This window comes from Rhipicephalus microplus, chromosome 3, assembly GCF_043290135.1.
Source record: "Rhipicephalus microplus isolate Deutch F79 chromosome 3, USDA_Rmic, whole genome shotgun sequence".
Classification (NCBI taxonomy): domain Eukaryota; kingdom Metazoa; phylum Arthropoda; class Arachnida; order Ixodida; family Ixodidae; genus Rhipicephalus; species Rhipicephalus microplus.
Genome location: NC_134702.1, coordinates 168,459,478 through 168,481,818, shown reverse-complemented (window position 1 = coordinate 168,481,818; position 22,341 = coordinate 168,459,478). Strand labels below are relative to the sequence as shown.

General features: G+C 48.2%; 1 protein-coding gene across 1 annotated transcript; it reads right to left on the bottom strand.

Annotated features, from left to right (window-relative positions):
* Nucleotides 1-19,803: 19,803 nt before the first annotated feature.
* On the bottom strand, nt 19,804-20,760 carry LOC142803045 (uncharacterized). The gene has a single exon (XM_075888153.1). It carries the CDS (start codon nt 20,758-20,760, stop codon nt 19,804-19,806), a length of 957 nt encoding a protein of 318 aa, XP_075744268.1.
* Between the last annotated feature and the right edge of the window lie 1,581 nt (nt 20,761-22,341).

Genomic DNA, 22,341 nt, shown 5'->3' with positions numbered 1-22,341 from the left:
TTTTTTGTGTAGCCACCGCAGCAAAAACCTCTCTGGAGAGGTCCTGCTACGGTATGCACGGGTATATGACATGAAAGCTGTGAATTTCTTTTAAAAACGCTAACAATGAATTATGACTAAAAAGTGGTTCCCTACCGACAAACATTGCAGGGTGTAAAGGTATATGTTGTCGGTAGAGTATTGGAAAATGTTGTTTTCTAAGAGTTTCTAAGTGTTTACACTGAATTAACATGTGAAGGACGGTTAAGTATTCCCCACATCTGTCACACAATGGTGGATTGCCACCAGACAAAAGGTGTGTGTGTGTCGTGTATGTGTGTCCTATCCTGAGTCTTGTTAGTGTTACCTCTGTTAGACGCGATTTTGATACTGGTGGCCAATGGCCAAGGTGTGGCTTGATAACGTGTAGTTTGTTTTGTGTGTGTGTATCCCACTTGCTCTGCCAGTAGTCCCTGAGTTTTCGTTTGAGAGACGGCTTAAGATCAAGGACCGGGATTGATGTCGGTGTAACGGCGGTGCTTTCGTGGGCGGATGCAGCAAGCTGATCCGCCATCACGTTGCCTTGAATCTCACGGTGCCCTGGCACCCAGCACACAACAACATGTCTGTTGAGTGTGTAGAGGGTGCATAAAATGGAGTAAAGTGAAACGAGGACAGGGTTTTTTTGTTTTTTAAGACTGTGCAGAGCCGTTACCACACTGTGGGAGTCTGTATAAATTACTGCTTTTTGTATTTGTGATTGTTTGATGTGTTTAGCTGCCACAAGTATCGCGTAAGCTTCCGCTGTGAAGATACTTGTGCCTGGATGTAGAGGGCCAGCATCCGAAAAGGAAGGGCCAACAGCAGCGTAGGACACAGAAGAGTTAGACTTAGAGGCATCTGTGAAAAACTCAGGACGTGTGTATTTGTATTGAAGTTCCAAGAAGTATGTTCGAATATGGGCAATAGGCGCATGTTTTGTAACTTCTAAAAAAGACACATCGCAATCTATAGTCTGCCACTGCCACGGTGGCGGGTATGCAACAGGAGCCATTAAACTGTGTTCAAGTGATACTGCAGTTTCTTCAGCTAGACCCTTCAGGCGAACTGAGAAGGGCTGCCTCATTGAAGGCCTGTTTTGAAAAAGAATGGAGCTCGATAAGTCATTAATAGTAGAGTATGAGGGGTGCCTCTTGTCTGCTTTCACCTTAAGGAAATATATAAAGGACATGTAGGTTCTTTGCAGATGAAGGGACCACTCATTTGACTCAACGTAAAGGCTTTCTACGGGGCTGGTGCGAAAAGCACCCGTAGAAAGGCGGATGCCCGAATGGTGCACGGGATCCAGCATCTTCAAAGCACTTTGAGTCGCTGACTGATAAACAATGGCCCCATAATCTAAGCGGGTGCGAATAAGGCTTCTATACAGGTTCATGAGGCATTTCCTGTCACTACCCCACGTAGTACGTGACAACACTTTTATAACATTCATGGCTTTTAAACATTTTGTTTTTAAATACTTTATGTGGGGTACGAAGGTCAACTTGTTGTCCAAGATTAAGCCTAAGAATTTATGCTCGGCTTTGACGGACAGTTGTTGCCCGTTCAGTTGAATGTCGGGTTCCGAGTGCATGCCTCTCTTTCGAGAAAACAAGACACATGTGCTTTTTTGTGGGTTAAGTCGAAATCCGTTTTCATCTGCCCATTTGGAGACCTTATTTAAACCAAGCTGAACCTGCCGCTCACACATGGCCAAGTTGCATGACTTGAAGCCAAGCTGAACGTCGTCGACATATGTACAATAGAACATATTGCGAGGGATGGACAAGTGCAAGGAATTCATCTTGATGAGAAAAAGTGTGCAGCTAAGTACACCACCTTGTGGCACGCCTGTTTCCTGGACGAATGTTTGGGAAAGAACCGTGCCCACTCGGACACGGAATGTCCGGTTTGACAGGTAACTTTCGATTATGTGAAACATTCTTCCGCGCACGCCAAGGTGGGACAGGTCTCTTAGAATTCCGAAACGCCATGTTGTATCATAAGCCTTTTCGATATCGAGGAATACAGAGAGAAAATATTGTTTATGGACGAAGGCGTCCCTGATCTGTGCCTCGATACGAACAAGGTGGTCTGTGGTGGATCTACTTTCTCGAAACCCGCACTGAAATGGATCGAGCAAATTGTTTATTTCAAGAAAGTGTACAAGTCTGCAGTTTATCATTTTTTCAAAGATTTTGCACAAGCAGCTTGTGAGTGCAATAGGCCTATAACTGGAAGGTAAGGAAGGGTCCTTGCCCTCTTTCAAAACGGGAATTATAATAGCCTCTTTCCAGGAGTTCGGGATAGTGCCAGAAAACCAGATAGCATTGTACAAACAAAGTAAGGTTTTCCGCGTTTCGATCGGCAGGTTTTTTAACATTTCATAAACGACACGGTCAGAACCTGGGGCAGAAGTACTGCAGGAGTTTAGGGATGTTCGGAGCTCAGCTAGACTGAACGCTTGATTATATGCCTCGTATCCAGTGCATTTGTGTTCGAGTTTCTGCTTTTCTATTCTTGTTCTGTATTTTTGGAAAGTGTCAGTATAGTGGGATGAGCTGGACACCTGTTCGAAGTGTGCACCGAGGAAGTTTGCCTGATCTTCCAAGGTGTCACCCTGAGTGTTTACGAGTGGAAGTGTGTGTACTTGTTTTCCTGCTATCCTACCGACCATGTTCCAGACTTTAGCTTCCTGTGTGTATGAATTGATCCCTGACAAAAACTTCTGCCAACTTTCTCTTCTTGCCTGCCGACGCGTTCGCCTGCCTTGAGACTTTATTTTCTTGAAGGTGTCAAGATTTTCGGCTGTCGGTGAGTTCCGAAGCAGCCTCCAAGCTCTGTTTTGCTGTTTGCGCGCGTTTCGGCATTCAGAGTTCCACCATGGCACACGCCGTTTTCCAGGGTGCCCATTTGTTTGTGGGATGCATTTTGTTGCAGCATCAATCAAAAATGCTGTGAAGTAGTTGACAGCAACATCAATGTTCAAAGTACTTATGTCATTCCAACCTAGACGAGCGATGGTATAAAAGTGTTCCCAGTCGGCTCTGTTTATGTGCCACTTGGGAACACGTGATGGACACTCAGTTACTGTATTTGTGCTCAAAACTATGGGGAAGTGGTCACTTCCGTACAGATTACTGATGACTTTCCACTGGAGTAGGGGCACAAGAGATGGGGATACTATGCTTAGGTCTATGGAGGAGTAGGTGTTATTGGCGAGATTATAATACGTTGAGTCTTTTCGATTTAGAAGACACGCGCTTGAGGAGAGAAGGAACTCTTCAATCAGTCGGCCTCGCGCGTCATACCGAGAGTCACCCCATAGCCTGCTATGCGCATTAAAGTCTCCAAGGAGAACATAGGGCTCCGGAAGTTCATCAATTAAAGAGTGTAAATCACGTTTTTGCAGCTGATAGCTAGGAGGAATGTAGATAGTGCAGATTGTGATCAGTTTATCAAAAAGAACTGCTCGAACAGCCACTGCCTCAAGGGATGTTTGGAGTTGTAAGTGTGTGCATGCAATTCCTTGATTCACAATGATGGCAACACCTCCGGATGATGTCATAGCATCAACACGGTCCTTTCGGAATATAACGTATTTACGGAGAAAATTTGTGTGCTTTGAATTAAGGTGTGTTTCTTGTACACACAGCACTTTTGGTGTGTGTTCGTGTAAGAGTTCTTGGATGTCGTCAAGGTTTCTGAAAAGGTTAGTTAGTTATGTTGGGTTTAGTGGCGCAAAAGCAACTAAGGCTATGCTGCGCCAGCCACATGGTGAAAAAAAGGAGAGAAAAAAGAGCAAAAGAAAACGTCACTAGTTAGCTCGGCATACATTGTGCTGTGAAAGTCTGATTGAAAAACTATTTTCTCTGAGGGAGTAAATCCGTCAGTCAGGGGAAAATGTGCTTCGTCGTCCAGGTGATTTTTCCTTTACAATGGTCATGACTATGAATGCGCGGTTGACGATGACTAATGGAATAAAATGAATAATGTTGTGCGGCTGTATAGAGACCTAAAACCAATCGCGTAATGTGTATACTTTTAAAATTATGGACATGGTACATGGCGTGGTCAATGGGTATGGTATGTGCGTGAGGTGATTTTGTCAAAAAATGTGAGGGGATCGCTCCAGCACTCCCGCCTCACCTGTGTCCTTGTGCGCAAGGACCAGGAGGTAAGTGCTGTGTTCAAAAGAAGCTGTCACAGCACTGACCTCTCGCAAGAGGCCGTGCTGTGGCCACACGGTTCGTGAATCTTGCAGATCTGTACCGTACAAATACGATGGCGTGCTTCTTATAACTTATTTAGAAATTTGGTGTCATCCAGGAAGTTGACAACGTCGGTTAGGGGTATCAGCGCGTCATCTCCTAGAAGGAACATGGGGTGACGTGGAATGCGTAACTTGTACAAGGTGTAAAAATGTTTTCTTCGATGTGCTTCCAAATGTGCGCATGTAAGCAAGATGTGCAACACTGTTAGAGGTTCATCGCATTTATCACATGTTGGCTGTTTTTCTTGTTTTAACAAGTAATTATGAGTGATGTGCGTGTGACCAATTCGAAGACGGCACAGGATTACTTCGATAAAACGTTCTTGGTGGTAACATGACTTCCATTCATTTAGGAATGGCTTGATTAGTTGAAGTTTGTTGTTGCCTGTCATATTCCATTCCCGTTGCCATTTAGATGTTAGCGCTGTACGGATTGCGCGGATACTATCCCTAACGGGAACATTTACTTGCGAGATACTTAAGTTCTTTGCTGCTGCTGCGCACTGATCTGCCCTTTCATTTCCGGGTATCCCGACGTGACTTGGGACCCAGCAGAACCGGATATTTTGTCCTTCACTTAGACGCGATAATACGCTTAAAATGTCGCCGATGAAGGGTTCGTATTGAGAGCGTATATGGAGGGCCTTCAATGCACTCAAGGAATCCGTAAAAAGTATTGCTTTCTTGTATCTAGCACTTTCAATTCTTTTTACTGCCATCCACAAGGCATAACATTCAGCAGTAAAAACTGAAACAAACCGTGGTAATCTGACTGTTTCTTCCCACGCACCTTGGACGACACTGCTACTGACATAACTAGCCGTTTTGGAGCCATCAGTGTAAAATTCTTTGTATGTGCTGTACCTTTCTTGAACGATGCGAAATTCTTGCAATATGTGTTCACGTGGTGTACCTTGTTTTTTGAGATGTGTCAATGAGAGGTCAAGAAATTGCGTAAAGTTTTTCCAGGGAGGCAGCCTTCTTGGCCTTTTAGTAACAGAAAGGGCATCTGTAGGGACGTTACACTCGCGACATTTTTCTTCGAATCTGAGTATAAGTGGCCTTATTGCATTTGGTTTGTTTGTGTAATGGAGTCGTTTGTCACAGTGTGTGATAATGTTGTAGCATATATGGTTTGGCGATGAGCGAACTCTTAGGACATATGTAAGCATTAGCTGCGTTCGTCTGCTGTCCAGTGCCGGTTCGTTACTCTCGGAGTACAAGCTGGGAAGCGGCGAGGTCCGGTATGCACCGGTTGCCAAGCGTATCCCTTTGTTATGTACGGGGTCGAGTCTCTTGAGGTAGGATTGTCTCGCTGACCCGTAAACTACACTTCCATAATCTAATTTGCTACGCACCAATGAACGATATATGTGCAGAAGGCACTTACGGTCAGCGCCCCACCGCTTCCGCGACAGAACTTTGAGGACATTGAGTGCCCTAGTCGCTTTAATTTTTAGACTGGTAATGTGTGATAGAAAGTTAAGTTTCTTGTCAAATATGACTCCTAGAAACTTGTGCTCTTGTTTAACTGGTAGGACTGTTGCATTCAGTTCAAGAATTGGGTCCGGCTGCAAGCCTCTTTTCTGAGAATACACTACGGCAACTGTCTTTTCCCCGGAGAAACAGAAGCCGTTTTTCTCCGCCCATTGTGTTAGTTTGTTCAACGTGATTTGAGTCTGTCGTTGACATGTCACCATGTTAGACGCGCGGCACGCAATCTGGAGGTCATCAACGTACAGAGAATGCATCAGTGTGGATGGTATAACTTTGTTTACAGAGTTCATTTTCACAACAAAAAGTGTAGTGCTCAGAACGCACCCCTGAGGTACACCGTTTTCTTGAGTAAATACACGAGAGAGTGTCACGCCAAGGCGGACCTGGAAGGTTCGGTTGGACAAGAAGTCGGAGAGACAGTTAAGCATTCTGCCGCGGATTCCCAGATCCGCCAAGTCTCGTAAAATACCATACCTCCAAGTGGTGTCGTAGGCTTTTTGAAGATCAAAAAAGACTGCTAGGCAGTGTTGTTTGTGTAAGAAAGCTTCTCGTATTGTGTTTTCCAGCCGAACTAGGTGGTCAATTGTTGAACAACCTTTTTTGTACCCACATTGGTGGATATCTAGTGAGTTTTCTGTTTCGAGGACGTACGTAAGCCTGATGTTAATGACACTCTCGTAGGTTTTTGCAAGACAACTTGTAAGTGCGATTGGCCTATAGCTGTTTGCTAATGTAGAATCTTTTCCCGTTTTTAGGAATGGGATTATAATGGCCTTCTTCCAATCCGTGGGCATTCGACCAGTTTGCCAAATAACGTTGAAGAAAAACAGAAGGGCCTCGACTGTTTTTGGCGACAGGTGGGCGAGCATTGCATAGTGTATTGTGTCAGGACCAGGCGCTGTTTTTTTACCTGTGGAAAGTACTGTGTTCAGTTCATGGATGGTTAAAGGCGCATTGTATGGCAAGTCTAAGAAACCTGCTGTAGGAAGCTTTTGTTTTTCTATAGATTGCTTGTGCCTTAGGAACGTTTCTGAATAGTTTGCTGAGCTAGATATGTTGTAAAAGTGAAGCCCTAATAGGTCTGCCTGTTCCTGTAGGGATGTCTGAGTACCTGTTGTTGAAAGAAAGGGGATGGTATAGGCAGCGTAGTTGCCATTAAACTTGCGAACCTGATCCCACATTCTTTTGGATGTGACCGAGCTGTTTATGGATGAAACGTAGTTTTGCCAGGAGATTTTCTCGGCTTGCCTACGAACATATCTAGCTTTCGCTTTCGCCTTTTTGAAGGAGATGAGGTTATCGTACGTCGGGTACCTCCGGAAGATACCCCAGGCTTTATTTTGGAGTTTTTTGGCTTCTGTACATTCGTGCGTCCACCAGGGCTTCAAATTCTTTTTTAAGCAACCAGAAGACTGAGGGATAGCTCTCTTTGCTGCCGCGATTATACACGTTGTAATCCTTTGATTCATTTCATCTACGCTCAGATTATCTAGACTCTCTTTATCCAGACTGGCTTGATCGGTAAAGAGAGCCCAGTCTGCCAAATGAAGTCGCCAGCGGGGTGGTCTGGAGGGTATGGTAGGAAGTGCTGTGGTTAGACTGATGAGTGCAGGCATGTGGTCACTACCGTATGGATTATCTATTACCTTCCATTTAAAATCTGTGAACAGCGCTGGAGAGCATAGCGCAAGGTCCAGGCAGCTCATAGCTCCTGAACTTGGGGAGCAGTAAGTGGCAGCGCCAGAATTTAAAAGACAAACATCGTTGGCTAAAATAAAATCTTCAAGTGTTTGTCCTCTAGAGTCATTATTATATTGGTTTTATTGGCGCAAGGGCCATGTTTGGCCAAAGAGCGCCATAAAAATTATAAAAGTGTAATAATTGTCAGTGTATAACAATGGTATTTAGGGATGTGAGCAATGATAATGTTACGTGGCTGTATAGTGGCCTAATAGATACTAAAATCATGAGCATGACGTGGCACTTGAAGTGAGGATGAATGATAGACGGTCATAGTAATAAAATCATAAAAGGATAATAGCACAACTGCCTTGTCAACGACCCTTGTGTCCAAGGGACGCCAGGCAGGTGCTTTTTTAATGTAGTTACCGCAGCAGCAACCTCCACTTGGAGGTCGTGCTACGGATTTCCTGGAAATATGACATGAAAATTATTTATATCTTTTAAAAATGCGAGCAATGATTTGTGCTTAAAAACAGGCTCTTTACCTATAAACATTGACGGATGCAGTGGCATTTGATGTCGGTGAAGAAGTAGAAAGTGTTTTTGTCTAAGAGCATCCAATTCCTTGCATTCAATTAAAATATGAAGAGCGCTGAGTGGGTCACCACATCTGTCACACACGGGAGGATCACCACCAGACAAAAGGTGTGAATGAGTGCTATGGGTGTGTCCTATTTGTAGTCTTGTGAGTATTACTTGAGTGTGGCGTGACCTTGATATTGACGGCCAAGTTCCAAGGCTCGGTTTGATAACATGTAATTTATTTCGCGTTTGCTTATCCCATGAAAGCTGCCAGTGCGCCCTGAGCTTCTGTTTTACGAATTGTTTGAGTTCTAACGCAGAGACAGCCATAGATGCATTAGTGTTAGCGTTGTCCTTAGCTGAGGCAGCCAGTTGGTCCGCTAACACATTTCCCCGGATTTCGCGGTGCCCTGGCACCCAGCACAATACAACTTGTTTTTTGAGCGAGTATATGGTGCACAGAAGAGAGTAAAGCATCAAAAAAACAGGATTTTTATGTTTTTTGAGGGTCTTCAAAGCTTTTATGACACTCAGAGAGTCGGTGAATATTATCGCACGTTGTAGCTTTAGTTCCTTTATATGTTTAGCGGCCACAAGTATAGCATAGGCCTCCGCTGTGAATATGCTTGAATTAGGGTGGAGAATGCCAGAATCTGAAAAGGATGGACCAACGGCAGCATAGGACACGCCACTATCAGACTTGGAAGCATCCGTAAAGAATTCAGGACAGTTGTATTTGTGCTGCAATTCGAGAAAGTGAGTGTGTATATGTGCTATAGGCGCATGCTTCGTAACTTCAACAAATGATGTATCACAGTCTATGGGCTGCCACTGCCACGGCGGCAGACATGGAACGGGAGCCATCAGACTGTGTTCAATAAGTGGCACACCCGTTTGTTCAGCGAGGCTCCTCACACGAAGTGAGTAAGGCTGTTGAAACGAAGGACGGTTCTCGAAGAGCGTACAACTTGACAAGTCATTGATAGTCGTGTGTGAAGGGTGTTCTTTGTCTGCGTTCGTTTTTAAATAGTATATAAAAGACATGTATGTTCTTTGCAGGTGCAATGACCACTCATTGGATTCGACATACAAACTCTCCACGGGACTAGTGCGAAAAGCTCCCGTAGACAGACGGATGCCCAAATGGTGGACTGGGTCAAGCATTTTCAGAGCACTTGGGGTGGCAGACTGATATATTATTGCCCCATAATCCAGGCGCGTTCGAACGAGGCTTTTGTAGAGATTGATCAAACAATTTCGGTCACTCCCCCATGATGTGCGTGAGAGTACTTTCAGAATGTTCATTGTTTTTATACATTTGTTTTTAATATACTTGATGTGTGATGTAAATGTGAGTTTAGAATCCAAAATTAGGCCTAGAAATTTATGCTCGGCCTCTACAGGTAACCGCTGGCCAAGCAAGTCAATTTCGGGATTTGGGTGGAGGATCTCTTTCTAGAAAAGAGCACACAGGTGCTCTTCTCTGGACTTAACCTGAACCCGTTTTGGTCAGCCCACTTGGATACTTTGTTCAGACAAAGCTGGACATGCCGCTCACACACTGCAAGATTACATGACCTAAAGCCTACCTGGATATCATCCACATACATTGAATAGAATGTGTTATGTGGAATGCAGAGTCGTAATGAATTCATTTTTATAATAAAGAGGGTGCAGCTCAGGACACCACCCTGGGGTACTCCCGTTTCTTGAATAAACGGCCTGGACAAGACATTCCCAATACGAACACGGAATGTTCGCTCGGATAAGTAGCTCTTTATGATATTCAACATATTGCCATGAATACCAATGTCTGACAGATCTCTAAGGATGCCGTAGCGCCATGTGGTGTCATATGCTTTTTCCATGTCAAGAAACACACAGAGACAGTACTGTTTGTGGATGAACGCATCGCGTATGTATGCTTCAATGCGTATGAGATGGTCTGTAGTAGATCGGTCCTCTCTAAAACCACATTGAAAGGGGTCAAGAAGTTTGTTGGTTTCTAGAAAATGCATAAGTCTTTTGTTTATCATTTTCTCGAACACCTTGCACAGGCAGCTCGTAAGGGCTATTGGACGGTAACTTGTAACTGAAGAGGGGTCCTTGCCTTCCTTTAGAATAGGAACAACAATGGCCTCCCTCCACGTAGACGGCAGGTACCCAGCAGCCCAGATAGTGTTATACAGAGCAAGTAAACTGATTTCGGTGTCATCGTGAAGGTGTTTGAGCATGTCATACATAATTCTGTCTGGTCCCGGCGCTGTGCTGTGGCACGCATTGAGGGCCGTCCTAAGTTCGGCAATTTTAAATGGAGTATTATACTGTTCGTTTGTTTTGGACTTCAACTCTAGTGTTTTCCGTTCTGTCATTTCTTTATGTTTTAAGAAAGATTTTGAGTAGTGCGCAGAACTGGAAATGCGCTCAAAGTGCTTGCCAAGGCTGTTGGCCTGGTCCTCCAGTGTGTTCCCTTGACTCACTAAAGGCAGAGGATATGCTTGCTGCCCCTTAAGACTTCTGAGGCTGCTCCAGACTTTCTTTTCATTGGTGTAGGAGTTAATGCCGGAGAGAAACTTGACCCAACTCTCCCTTCTTGCCTGACGTCGTGTTCGCCTACCCAGTGATTTCACTTTTTTAAATTCGACGAGGTTTTCTGCGTTTGGATATCGGCGCAGGATGCCCCAGGCTTTATTTTGTTTCCTACGCGCTTCTCTACAGTCATCGTTCCACCAGGGAACACGTCGTTTACACGAGTGCCCATTTGTTTGCGGGATACACTTTTCAGCAGCATCCAGAATAAACGCACTGAAGAATGCTACTGCGCAATCAATGTCACAATTTGTGATAAAGTCACGAGGTAAAAGTGTCAATTCTTGAAATTTCTCCCAGTCAGCGGATGCTATTTTCCATTTGGGAATATGAGGAGGAACCTCATGCGATAATGTCAAGTTTAACATAGCAGGAAAGTGGTCACTGCCGTACGAATTCATGACCACGTTCCATTCTAACTCGGTAAAGAGAGAGGGAGAACCAAGCGCCAAGTCTATCGATGAGTATGAGTTGTGATGAATGTTGTAATAGGTAGGCTGTTTTTTATTGAAGAGGCATGCTCCGGAGCACAGGAGGAATTGCTCTATCAGTCGGCCTCTCGCATCGCACCGGGCATCCCCCCACAGAGTGTTGTGAGCATTGAGATCACCAACAACAATGTAGGGTGCCGGCAGCTGGTCAATGAGGTGATGAAAATCTGTGCGGTTAAGTTTGTAGCTTGGTGGTATGTATAGTGAACACACAGTGACTAGTTTGTCAAATAGAATGACGCGGACTGACACTGCTTCGAGTGCCGTCTGAAGAATAAGAGGTCGGCAAGGCACGGATTTTTGTACTATTATAGCTACACCGCCGGATGAAGCAGTTGCCTCATCCCGATCCTTGCGGAACACGGCATATTGTCTAAGAAAGTTTGTTTGAGATGGCTTCAGATGTGTCTCTTGGATGCACAGCACCTTGGGATTGTGTTTATGTAAAAGTTCTGTAATGTCATCAAGATTGTGGAGAAGACCCCTAGCATTCCAGTGCATTATTTGTGTAGCCATTTTGAGTGAGTTTTTGTGCTGTGCGTCGAAGTAGACAACCTTAGCTTAGGAGGCCTTTTCAGGCCCCCTAATGCGTGGTTTTTCTTTTTTGGCAGGCTCCTTAGAGCCACGCCAATCTTTCGGCGTCTGAGGCGCCGATACACTTTGTGTTGTGTCCATCATCTCGGAAGAGACGCTGGACGCCCGCTCGCGGTGCCCGCGTGCGGTTGTGAGAGACTTCGGGCCCTCTGCCTTGGCAGGTGGCCCGAAAACTGCAGACCCAGAGGCCTGCATGGCTGTTTGGCTGGTGGTGGTGTCCATTGCCTCCTGCGAGGCACTGGACACCCGCTCCAAAGAGCGATCTGTGTGTAGCGTAGACTTCGCCTCAGTCGACGAAGTCTTTGACCCCACCGGGCAAGAGGTTGTTGGGACCTCCTTGGCCTCCTTGTTGCCCTGGCTGCTGCCAGGGCTTGCAGAGGCCACCGGTGTGGACTGGTTTGCTGCGGGCAGGGCAGCGCTGGCTGTTCCCGCCAGAGGGGCAGGTGGCTCTGACCTGGCCACGCTAGGCATGGTCCAGGTAGCCACCAAGGGCCGTTGTGGTGCCGCCCCTCGTTGCACCACTTCAGCGAAGGAGGCTCTTAGTGCGAATGAAGGTGAAACTCTCTGTCGTGCTTCACGGAACGTTATATTTTCGTTAACTTTTATGGTGATAATTTCTTTTTCTCTCTTCCAGGCTGGGCACGCTCTGGAATATGCGGCATGGCTGCCTTTGCAGTTTGCACAGTGTACCTCATCGTTTTGGCACTTATCAGTTTCGTGACCTGTTATGCCGCATTTGCCACAAGTCAGCTGACCTCGGCAGGTCTGAGATCCGTGTCCAAATCGCTGGCATTTAAAACAACGTCTCGGGTTAGGAACATACGGTCGCACAGAAAGTTTTACGTAGCCGGTCTCGATTGTTTTAGGTAGGATGTTTGAATTGAATGTAAGTATTAGGTGCTTTGTTGCGGTTTCAGTGTTGTTGCGTCTGATTTTTATGCGCTGCACATGTAATATGCCTTGGTCTTTCCATCCGTCTAGGAGTTCCTCTTCACTTAGTGTCTTAAGGTCTTCATCGGATACTACGCCCTTCACTGTGTTCATGGTACGATGTGCAGTAACTGATACAGGGATATTGCCAAAGGCTACGAGGTGTGAGAGTTTGTCGTACTGTTCCTTGTCTTTTAGTTCGAGGAGAATGTCCCCACTTGCCATCTTTGAGGCCTTATAGCCGGTTCCAATGGTGTCTTTAAGGCACTTGGCCACTAGAAAAGGTGATATTGCTCTGGCTTTGGTTGATGATTGCTCGCAGTGAAGGACATGGTATTTTGGAAATGTTTCAACGTTTTGAGGGAAAAACAAAGATGATGCATCGGTGCGTACTCTTTTCGGAGCACGATCAGTTACAGGGGGGTTTTGAGGTCCCATGAAAAATTGGCTTCTTCGGCATCGGCGCCTACCACCCACCACGGAGCCCAACAAGGGGACGCGGCAGAACATGTGAACAAGCCTGCCCTTCGCCAGCAGTACGCCGTTGCTATAACCGAATATGGTTTATCCTAGGCAGGATAGCCACACAAGGTTAACCCTTGCCGCCATGAAAAATCGGAAGTAAATGGAAGAGAGAAGAAGACAGGACAGATTTAAAGACGAGAAAAGACTAAGATATAGGAAGAGAGAGATAGGAAAAGGCGACTGCCGATTTCCCCTGGGTGGGTCAGCCCAGGGGTGCCGTCTACGTGAAGCCGGGGCCAAAGGGGTGTGTTGCCTCTGCCGGGGGGCCTTAAAGGTCCAATCACCCAGCGTCAGCTCAACCCCCAGGATCCCCTTTTCCCCGGACACGGCAAAGCCACGCACGGCTAGGCGTGGGAGGGAGCCGAAACTCCCCCGTTAGCTCGGGTCCGTGGTGTCGCTACACACCAAACGCCTACTTGCGCAGGCGCCCCTGCGGGGGTTTGTCCTCTAGAGTCAACTGTTTTACTACCCCAAAGCGTGTTATGTGCATTAAAATCACCTGCTATCACAAAAGGTTCGGGTAGTTGGTCTAAAATTAATTCTAAATCGCTTACGGTGAATTGCGTGTGCGGTGGAATGTAGAGGGAACAGACGGTGATGGTTTTGTGCGCTACAATGGTAACGGCGGCGGCCTCTATATGACTATTAATATGAATTTCTCTCACTGCTATACCACCTTTAACAACAACAGCCACACCGCCCGACAGTCGGCTTGCCTGCGTACGATCGCGCCGCACAACAGTGAAGCCTTTTAGGATGTTTTGATATCGATCACCTAGGTTGGTTTCCTGAAGGCACAAGGCTACAGGAGAAAAGTCGTGTAGTATTTCCTTTACGTCACCAAAATTGTTTAAAAGCCCTCTACAGTTCCAATGAATTATAAAAGCCATGTTGAATGTAAAAGTTTAAAAATCGAAGGACAAGTGAGTAGGATATAGTAGAATGGAGGTGACTTGCTTCTAAAAGAACTAAAAAATGCGAGTTCCAAAATGGTGCAGGTTCACTTATTTTACAGGGCCCTTTTCTGGCCCTGTAATTGGGGTTTTGCTTTTTTTGGAGCGGTCGAGAGTGTCTCGCCGCTCCTTAGGCGCTGCCTGCACCGCTGGGCCAGAAGTAGTGTCCATCGCCTCGTGCAAGACGTCGGACAGTTGCTCTAGCGAGCGATGATGGCGTTGTGTTGGCTTCGTCTTGGCAGACGAGGCCTTTGACCCCACCAGAGAAGAGGTCGGCAGGACCTCTTTGGCCTCTGAGCTGTCCCGGCTGGTGCCAGGTCTAGGAGAGGCCTCCAGTGTGGCCACGTTAGGGGAGGGTAGGGCAGCCGTGGCTGCTCCCACCGTGGGGGCGAGGGGCGGTCGCCTCAGCGCACTACGCGTGGCCTGGACGGCCGCCTGATGCCGTTGTGGTGCTGGCCCCCGTTGCACCACTTCGGCGAATGATGACTTTTTAGCAAGGTATGGTGAGAGACGCTGTCTGGCTTCGCGGAAGCTTATGTTTTCCTTATATTTGATAGTGATGACCTCCTTCTCTTGTCTCCAAGCTGTGCAGGATCTCGAGTACGCCGGGTGGTCACCATCACAATTTGCACAGTGAGCTTCAGCATTGCAGTTGTCATCAGCAGAGTGTCCCGTAGCGCTGCACTTAGCACAAGTAAGCTGCCCTCGGCAGCTCTGTGATGCATGGCCAAACCTTTGGCACTTGAAGCAGCGCCTTGGGTTCGGAATGTATGGTCTGACGTGCAACTTCAAGTAGCCTGTTTCTATTTCGTCTGGGAGTGTGCTAGAGTTGAAGGTGACGATTATGTGCCTAGTGAGTATTTCCCTGTTGTCTCGTCTGATTTTTATTCGTTGTACCTGTACAACATTCTCATCCTTCCAGCCGGCCAGGAGTTCATCATCAGTAAGGTCCATGAGGTCATCGTCTGACACGACACCCTTCACCGTATTCATTGTTCTGTGGGCGGTGACAGTTATCGGTTGGTCCCCAAACGCTACAAGGTTCGTCAATTTTTGATATTGCGACTTATCTTTAACTTCAACCAGCAGGTCCCCACTGGCCATCTTCGTGGCTTTGTAGCCGCTTCCGATGGTCTCAGTGAGACACCTTGACACTAGGAAAGGTGAAATGTTACGGACTTTTTTGTCGGTGTTCTCACAGTGGATGACGTGATACTTGGGGAAGGTGTCTTTCTTTTTCTGGAGGATTTCAGCGGTTACATCGGTGCGCCCCCGCTTCGGGGGACGATCTTTTGCGAAAATGTTGGACGATCCCATTAAATGAGTACATTGTTCGGCAACAATGCCAGTCACCCACCACCGAGCCCAACAAGGGGACACGGCAGAGGTTGTGATGGAGCAAGCCCTGCCATGCCAACTGTACATCGTTGCTATAACCAAATATGGTGTACCCAAGGTAGGACCACCACACAAGGTTAACCCTCGCCGCCAGGAAAATTGGAAGTAAATAGAAGAGAGTAGAAGACAGGACAGATAAATAGTATGAGATAAAGACGAAGATGTAGGGAGAGGGAGATAGGAAAAGGCGACTGCCGATTTCCCCTGGGTGGGTCAGCCCAGGGGTGCCGTCTACGTGAAGCCGGGGCCAAAGGGGTGTGTTGCCTCTGCTGGGGGGCCTTAAAGGTCCAATCACCCAGCGTCAGCTCAACCCCCAGGATCCCCTTTTCCCCGGACACGGCAAAGCCACGTACGGCTAGGCGTGGGAGGGAGTAGAAACTCCCCCGTTAGCTCGGGTCCGTGGTGTCGCTACACACCAAACGCCTACTTGCGCAGGCGCCCCTGCGGGGTTTCTGAAAAGGCCCCTGACGTTCCATTGTATAATTTGAGTGTTCATGGTGAATGTAAAATAGTGCTGTGTGTACGAAAAGCGAGTGGCTGTTTAGACAGAGTTTGACTTCACTTAACAGGGCCGTCACCAGGCCCTGTTATCGGCTTTTTTGTTTTCTTGGCGCGCTCCAAGGAGCCACGCCGCTCTTTCGGCACCAAGGGTGCCGACGTATCCATTGCCTCCTCGGAGGCACTGGATGCCCGCACGTGCGGGCTGCTAGTTCGAATTTCGGGCCTCACCTGCGGAGGTGAGGCCTTGAGACTGGAGGACTCTGGAGTCTCCGGTCTCTGTTTGGGAGTAGGCGGTGTAGCCTGGGCTACAGCCGCCTTGGGGGCAGGTGCCACAACCACCGGCTCGGTATGCGCGGGCCGAGGGAGTGGCGAGGGCTGGTGCGGCGGTGCCCCCTGACGCGCCGCATCAGCGTATGTAGCTCCATAGAATGGAGCGACTCTTCGCCGTGCTTCCTTAAATGTAATGTTTTCCTTCACCTTCAACGTAATTATTTCTTTTTCTTTTTTCCAGTATGTGCAGGAGCGTGAATATGCGGCATGGTTTCCTTCGCAGTTTACACAGTGTGGTGGTTGTTTGCAGTTTTCAGACCCGTGGCCTAGAACTCCACATTGTGCACAAGTCTGGCGACCACGACACGTTTTGGAGCCATGGCCATATTTCTGGCATTGGAAGCAACGGCGGGGGTTGGGAATATATGGTCTCACGGATGTCTTTGTGTACCCAGTCTGAATAGTTTCCGGCAAATCGCTCGAAGCAAAGGTCAGTACTAAGTGTTTGGTTGGGATTTCCTTTTGATCTCTTCTGATCTTAATACGCTGTACGTTTGTCACGTTCTGGCTCTTCCATCCTTCCAGAAGTTCAGCTTCCGTCAGCTCAAGCAAATCTACGTCTGATACGACCCCGCGAGATGAGTTCATGGACCTGTGTGGCGTAATACTGATGGGTGTGTCTCCAAACGTTGTGAGGGTGTTCAGTTTATCGAATTGGTTTTGTTCATGTATTTCAAGGAGTAGATCTCCACTGGCCATTTTGGTAACCTTGTACCCGGCACCGAGAGTTTCGGTTAAGGACCTAGCCACTACGAAGGGGGATACTGTTCTGGCTTGCTTGTTAGTTTTTTCACAGTGTATAACATGGAATCGAGGAAAGGTTTGTCTTGGCCGCATGAAAAAGTTGATATCTTCGGTGCGTACCCGCTTTGAGGAGGCACGATCACTTAGTAAAGGGAATGCTTTGTGCATGCTAATTGTATGTTGTTCGGTAGCGTTGGCGGCCACCCACCACGGAGCCCAACGAGGGGACGCTGCAGGTTTACAGATGCTGAAACCTGCAGGCGCCAGCCGTACAACGCCACTATAACCCAATGCGCCTAGACCAAGGTAGGCTATTTGCACAGGGTTAACCCTAGCCGCCAGGAAGTTTGGAAGTAAACGGAAGAGAGTAGAAGACAGGACAGATAAACAGTAAGAGATAAAGACGAAGATGTAGGGAGAGAGAGATAGGAAAAGGCGACTGCCGATTTCCCCTGGGTGGGTCAGCCCAGGGGTGCCGTCTACGTGAAGCCGGGGCCAAAGGGGTGTGTTGCCTCTGCCGGGGGGCCTTAACGGTCCAATCACCCAGCGTCGGCTCAACCCCCAGGATCCCCTTTTCCCCGGACACGGCAAAGCCACGCACGGCTAGGCGTGGGAGGGAGTAGAAACTCCCCCGTTAGCTCGGGTCCGTGGTGTCGCTACACACCAAACGCCTGCTTTAACAGGCGCCCCTGCGGGGTATGCAACGAGTTGATCGTTGGTAGATCGCCCCGCCCTGAAGCCTGCCTGGCAGCCCTCGAGAAGACCGTTGTACTCGAGAAAGTACACAAGTCTCCTGTTTATTATCTTCTCGAAGAGCTTACACATGCAGCTAGTCAGGGCAATGGGACGATAACTGGCAGGAGAGGAAGGGTCCTTCCCTTCCTTTAGGAAAGCTACTACTATGGCCTCCCTCCAAGAGCGAGGAATGTGCCCCAAAAGCCATATTTTATTGTATAGGTGTAAGAGTGTTTCAAGAGTGTCTGGGTGTAGGTGCTGTATCATGGTGTATGTAACCTTATCTGCACCTGGAGCTGAAGGTTTGCACGTGCTCAAGGCAGCCTTCAACTCATAGAGAGTGAATTCAGAGTTGTAAGAACTGTTTGATTTCTCTTTGTCGTGTAAGGGCTTTTTTCCAACAGATGTTTTGTGTTTCATGAAAGTGTTTGTGTAGTGTGCTGAGCTGGACACGTGTTGGAAGTGTTGTGCGAGTGTGTTAGCCTGGTCTTCCAGTGTGTCCCCTGTTGTACTAACCAGGGGCAGGCTGTGTGTCTGTTGTCCTTTTAGTTTGCGTATTCGTGTCCAGACTTTGTGTGTGTCAGTGTATGAGTTGATGGAAGTGAGGAAGGTGCGCCAGCTGTCCCTTTTCGCCTCACGACGCACTCGCTTCCCAAAAGCCTTTGCCCGTTTAAACGAAATGAGGTTGTCCGACGTGGGGTACCGGCGAAGGACACCCCACGCTTTGTTCTGGGCCTGTCGCGCCCGCCTGCAGTCCTCGTTCCACCAGGGCCGCCTTGGGTTGCAGGACGCACTGGAGGCCAGGGGAATGGACTTTTCGGCGGCGTCAAGGATGTGCGCCGTGATGAGTTGGGCGGCTTCCTCCACGTGTAGGTGTTCTATGGATGTGTGGTGTAGTTGAGATGTTTGTGTGAATGTGCTCCAGTTTGCTTTTGATTCATTAAACCTTTTATGGGAAGATGAACTGCTCGGGCCTGTACCTAGATACGTTAATGAGGTGGGGAAATGGTCACTACCATATGGGTCCGTGCCCACACCCCACTCAAGACATGGAAAGAGAACTGCGGAACCAATAGCCAAGTCAAGATGCGAGTATGTATTGTGTCCTAAGTTATGGTATGTAGGCTGTTTTTTGTTGAAAAGGCATGATCCGGAGGATGTAAGAAACTTCTCTATTAGGCGACCTCGGGCATCCGTTCTGGAGGAGCCCCAAAGAGGGTTGTGCGCATTAAGGTCGCCTATGAGGATGTACGGTTCGGGCAGCTGGTCGACCAGCGCCTCGAAGTCAGAGCTCACAAGTGAAAAATCCGGAGAGATGTAAACGGAGCATACCGTTATCAGCTTATTAAATATTATTGTACGGATCGCTACAGCCTCGAGGACAGTGTTTAAAGAGATAGGGTGGCATGCTAATGACTTCAGTGCGATAATAGCAACACCTCCTGAGGAGTGGGTGCAGCCAACCCTGTCCTTTCTGAATACCATATACCTATTTAAGAAATTTGTGTTTTTAGAATTAAGGTGGGTTTCCTGGAGACACATGATACTTGGCTGTCTGTCATGCAGAATCTCATACACATCGTCCAGGTTTTTAAGGAGGCCTCTGCAGTTCCATTGGATTATGTTTTCTGTTCCCATTATTTGAATTTAAGAATGACTGGAGTGTGTGTGTTTGTGTGTGTTCATGTGTCGTCTTTCGGGGCTGTTACTCTTGGCTTGGGCTTTTTAGGCCCTTCTGGAGGCTTGGCCGTCACAGGCCGCTCCTTGCGCTGCGTGGCAGGCAGGAACGGCCAGACATCCATGTCATCATCAGATGTCCGAGGGGTGCCCGTCGAGCCGGGCCCCCCGGACTTGGCCCCCTTTCGGGAGCCCTTCGTTTGAGCCGCCACCCCCGGGGGTGCCACAGGTGGCACGGGCGGTGCGGTGGCGGTGGGATCCGGTGCAGGGCCCGCGGTGTCCATCATCTCGGCACCCTCCAACGCACTGGAGGACGGGGAGGCCGAGGCGGGAGCGGCACCGGTCCCGACAAAACTGGTTTGCACCACATCCGCTGCTGCCTCAGCAAGCGGTGTGGCGACAGATTGGGCTGCAAGAGGCAACCCAGGGGGGGCGGGGGCGGGACCAAGTCCGACTCGCGGTACTGGGTCCCCGCCGAAACAAGACGCCGCTCCGCCCCCCGGCGAGCTGTGTCGGCGTACCTCCCCAGAGGGAAAGAGGCGAACCTCTTTCGCGCCTCCGGGAAGGTGATGTTCTCTGTGACCTTTATGTATATTATTTTCTTTTCCAATTGAAACTTCTCGCATTTTCTGGAGTACGCCGCGTGTGGGCCCTGACAGTTGATGCAGAGAAGTTGTTGAGAGCTACAATTATCAGTGGGATGGTCATGTTGGGCGCACTTGGCACAGGTTATTTGGCCCCGACACGAGTTAGTACCATGCCCGAACCTCTGGCACTTGAAACAGCGCCGCGGGTTCGGGATGTACGCTCGGACGGAGCACCGGATAAAGCCTGCATTAATATAATCTGGAAGATTGGACCGATCAAATGTGAGGATTATGTGCCTAGTGGGTATTTCCTTGTCATCTCTTCTGATGATAATGCGCCGAACTGCCGTCACACCTTGGTTTCGCAGGCCTTCAAGGAGGTCGGCCTCTGTCTCGTTTGCCAGATCTGGCTCCGAAATCACGCCCTGGGAGCTGTTGAGGCTGCGGTGGGGCGTGACTCGAATGGCCAGATCGGCGATGCGGGTTTGAGCAAGGAGTTTGTCGGCCTGGTCCTGTCTACTGAGCTCGACAAGGACTTCGCCAGTTCGTTGTTTTTTGGCCTTGTACGACTCTCCAACAACACTCTCAAGAAACTTTGACACAGGAAATACCGACAGTGAAGAAAGAGGTTTGGATTGGTCGACCGATTCCATCACCATGAAGCGAGGAAAGTTGTTCGGTTTGGGAGGACTCAAGTTAGGAAGTGGTGGGAAAGAAACTTCGGTGCGGCCCCTTTTCGGGGGCCGATCACGTTTGGGGGGGGGGGGTTTGGAAAATGCCATGTGACAGATTGAAAAGCAGGGAACGGGGGTACTTTCGTCGCTCGGTTTACCCTGATGCCGAGAGAGGTCCCGGAGCTCCCTGCCTGTCTACCAGGCAGGGAGCCCATCGGCCGGAGCTTGACCAAGGCTCCGACGGCCACCGTTTACGGCTTCTACCCTTCACCTATAAACACCTCGCCACGGTTGGGCACAGCTTATGTTGGGAGCTCGGGGTCCGCGGTGTCGCCACTCACCGTCACCTAGATTACTCAAGGTGCCCCGTGCGGGGACAAAAACTAAGGGCGCAGCGTTGTCCGTGCATTTTTGAGGGGACGCGCCAATTTGCACAGCCCAAGCAGGGCTACGGCGGCGCCCAGGGAGGCGTTTATGAAAAGGTGTCTTGCAACCCCATTTTCAGTAAGCGCTCTAACGGTGTTTGCTAAGAGTCCTATGATAGCCGATCTTTCCGGCTTATGCGTGACTGCGCCGAGAGAGCCGCGAAGGCCTAATGTTTATTTTGGTGCACCATCGTTGTCTAGACTACAGGGTTGTCTAGAATACCTACACACTAATGAATAAACGTTTTTTTAGGGGCGAAGCTCCTTATGGCGGCACACGTTCATCCATCGTAGCCGTAGTAGTAGATGTAGTGTGTAACCAGTCTTATATTTTGACCTCCAAGGTGGTGGGGGTGATTTCTTCTGTGCGTTGTTGAACAATAATGATTAGTGGTGTTTATTGGCGCAAGGGCCAGATATGGCCAAAGAGCGCCAGAGCGATGATAATGAATTGAGGGATGTGCAGTGTAGATAAAACAAATGTGACGTGGCTGTAAATGGGCCTAAAAAACAGTCGCTGTAGGTGTGTAAAAATATACATATGGTAAAATTATGGCAATGACAAATGATGTGAGCTATGGAGACATAAAATGATTTAAAAGTGATAAGTATGTCAAATAAAAACTTGGCATGGAGCACCAGTGCCTTGACAGAGCCCTTAAAACAAGAGCATGGAGGCCTGGGCTCATTGAAATCTGCTATCACAGCAGCATCCTCTGAACAGAGGATGTGCTATGAACCTGTTGGGCTAAAAACATTCAATGTTGGACTAAACACATTCAGTACTACATCCTTTAAAAAGCTTAAAACTGATTTTGTATCAAGAAGCGGCTCTTCACCGAGAAACATAATCGGATGTAAAGGAAGATTATAGCGGTATGCTAAAGCAAAGTATTTCTTTCTCTCCCTTTCAGCTTCCGCACACTCCAGGAGGACGTGGAGAACGGTTAGCCTGTCACCACGACTACCACAAGTAGGAGGATCATCGCCAGTCAGAAGAAAGTTATGAGTACCATAAGTGTGTCCTATTCTGAGGCGACAGAATAGGACATCAGTTCGCCGTGTTCTTGTAGCGGAGGGCCAGTAACCCAACCGCGGCTTAATCAAATGAAGCTTATTATTTATTTCTGTGTCC

Excerpts from the sequence above, each read along its gene's own strand:
- LOC142803045 (XM_075888153.1), bottom strand. The coding sequence starts at position 20,760 with ATGGAATCGGTCGACCAATCCAAACCTCTTTCTTCACTGTCGGTATTT.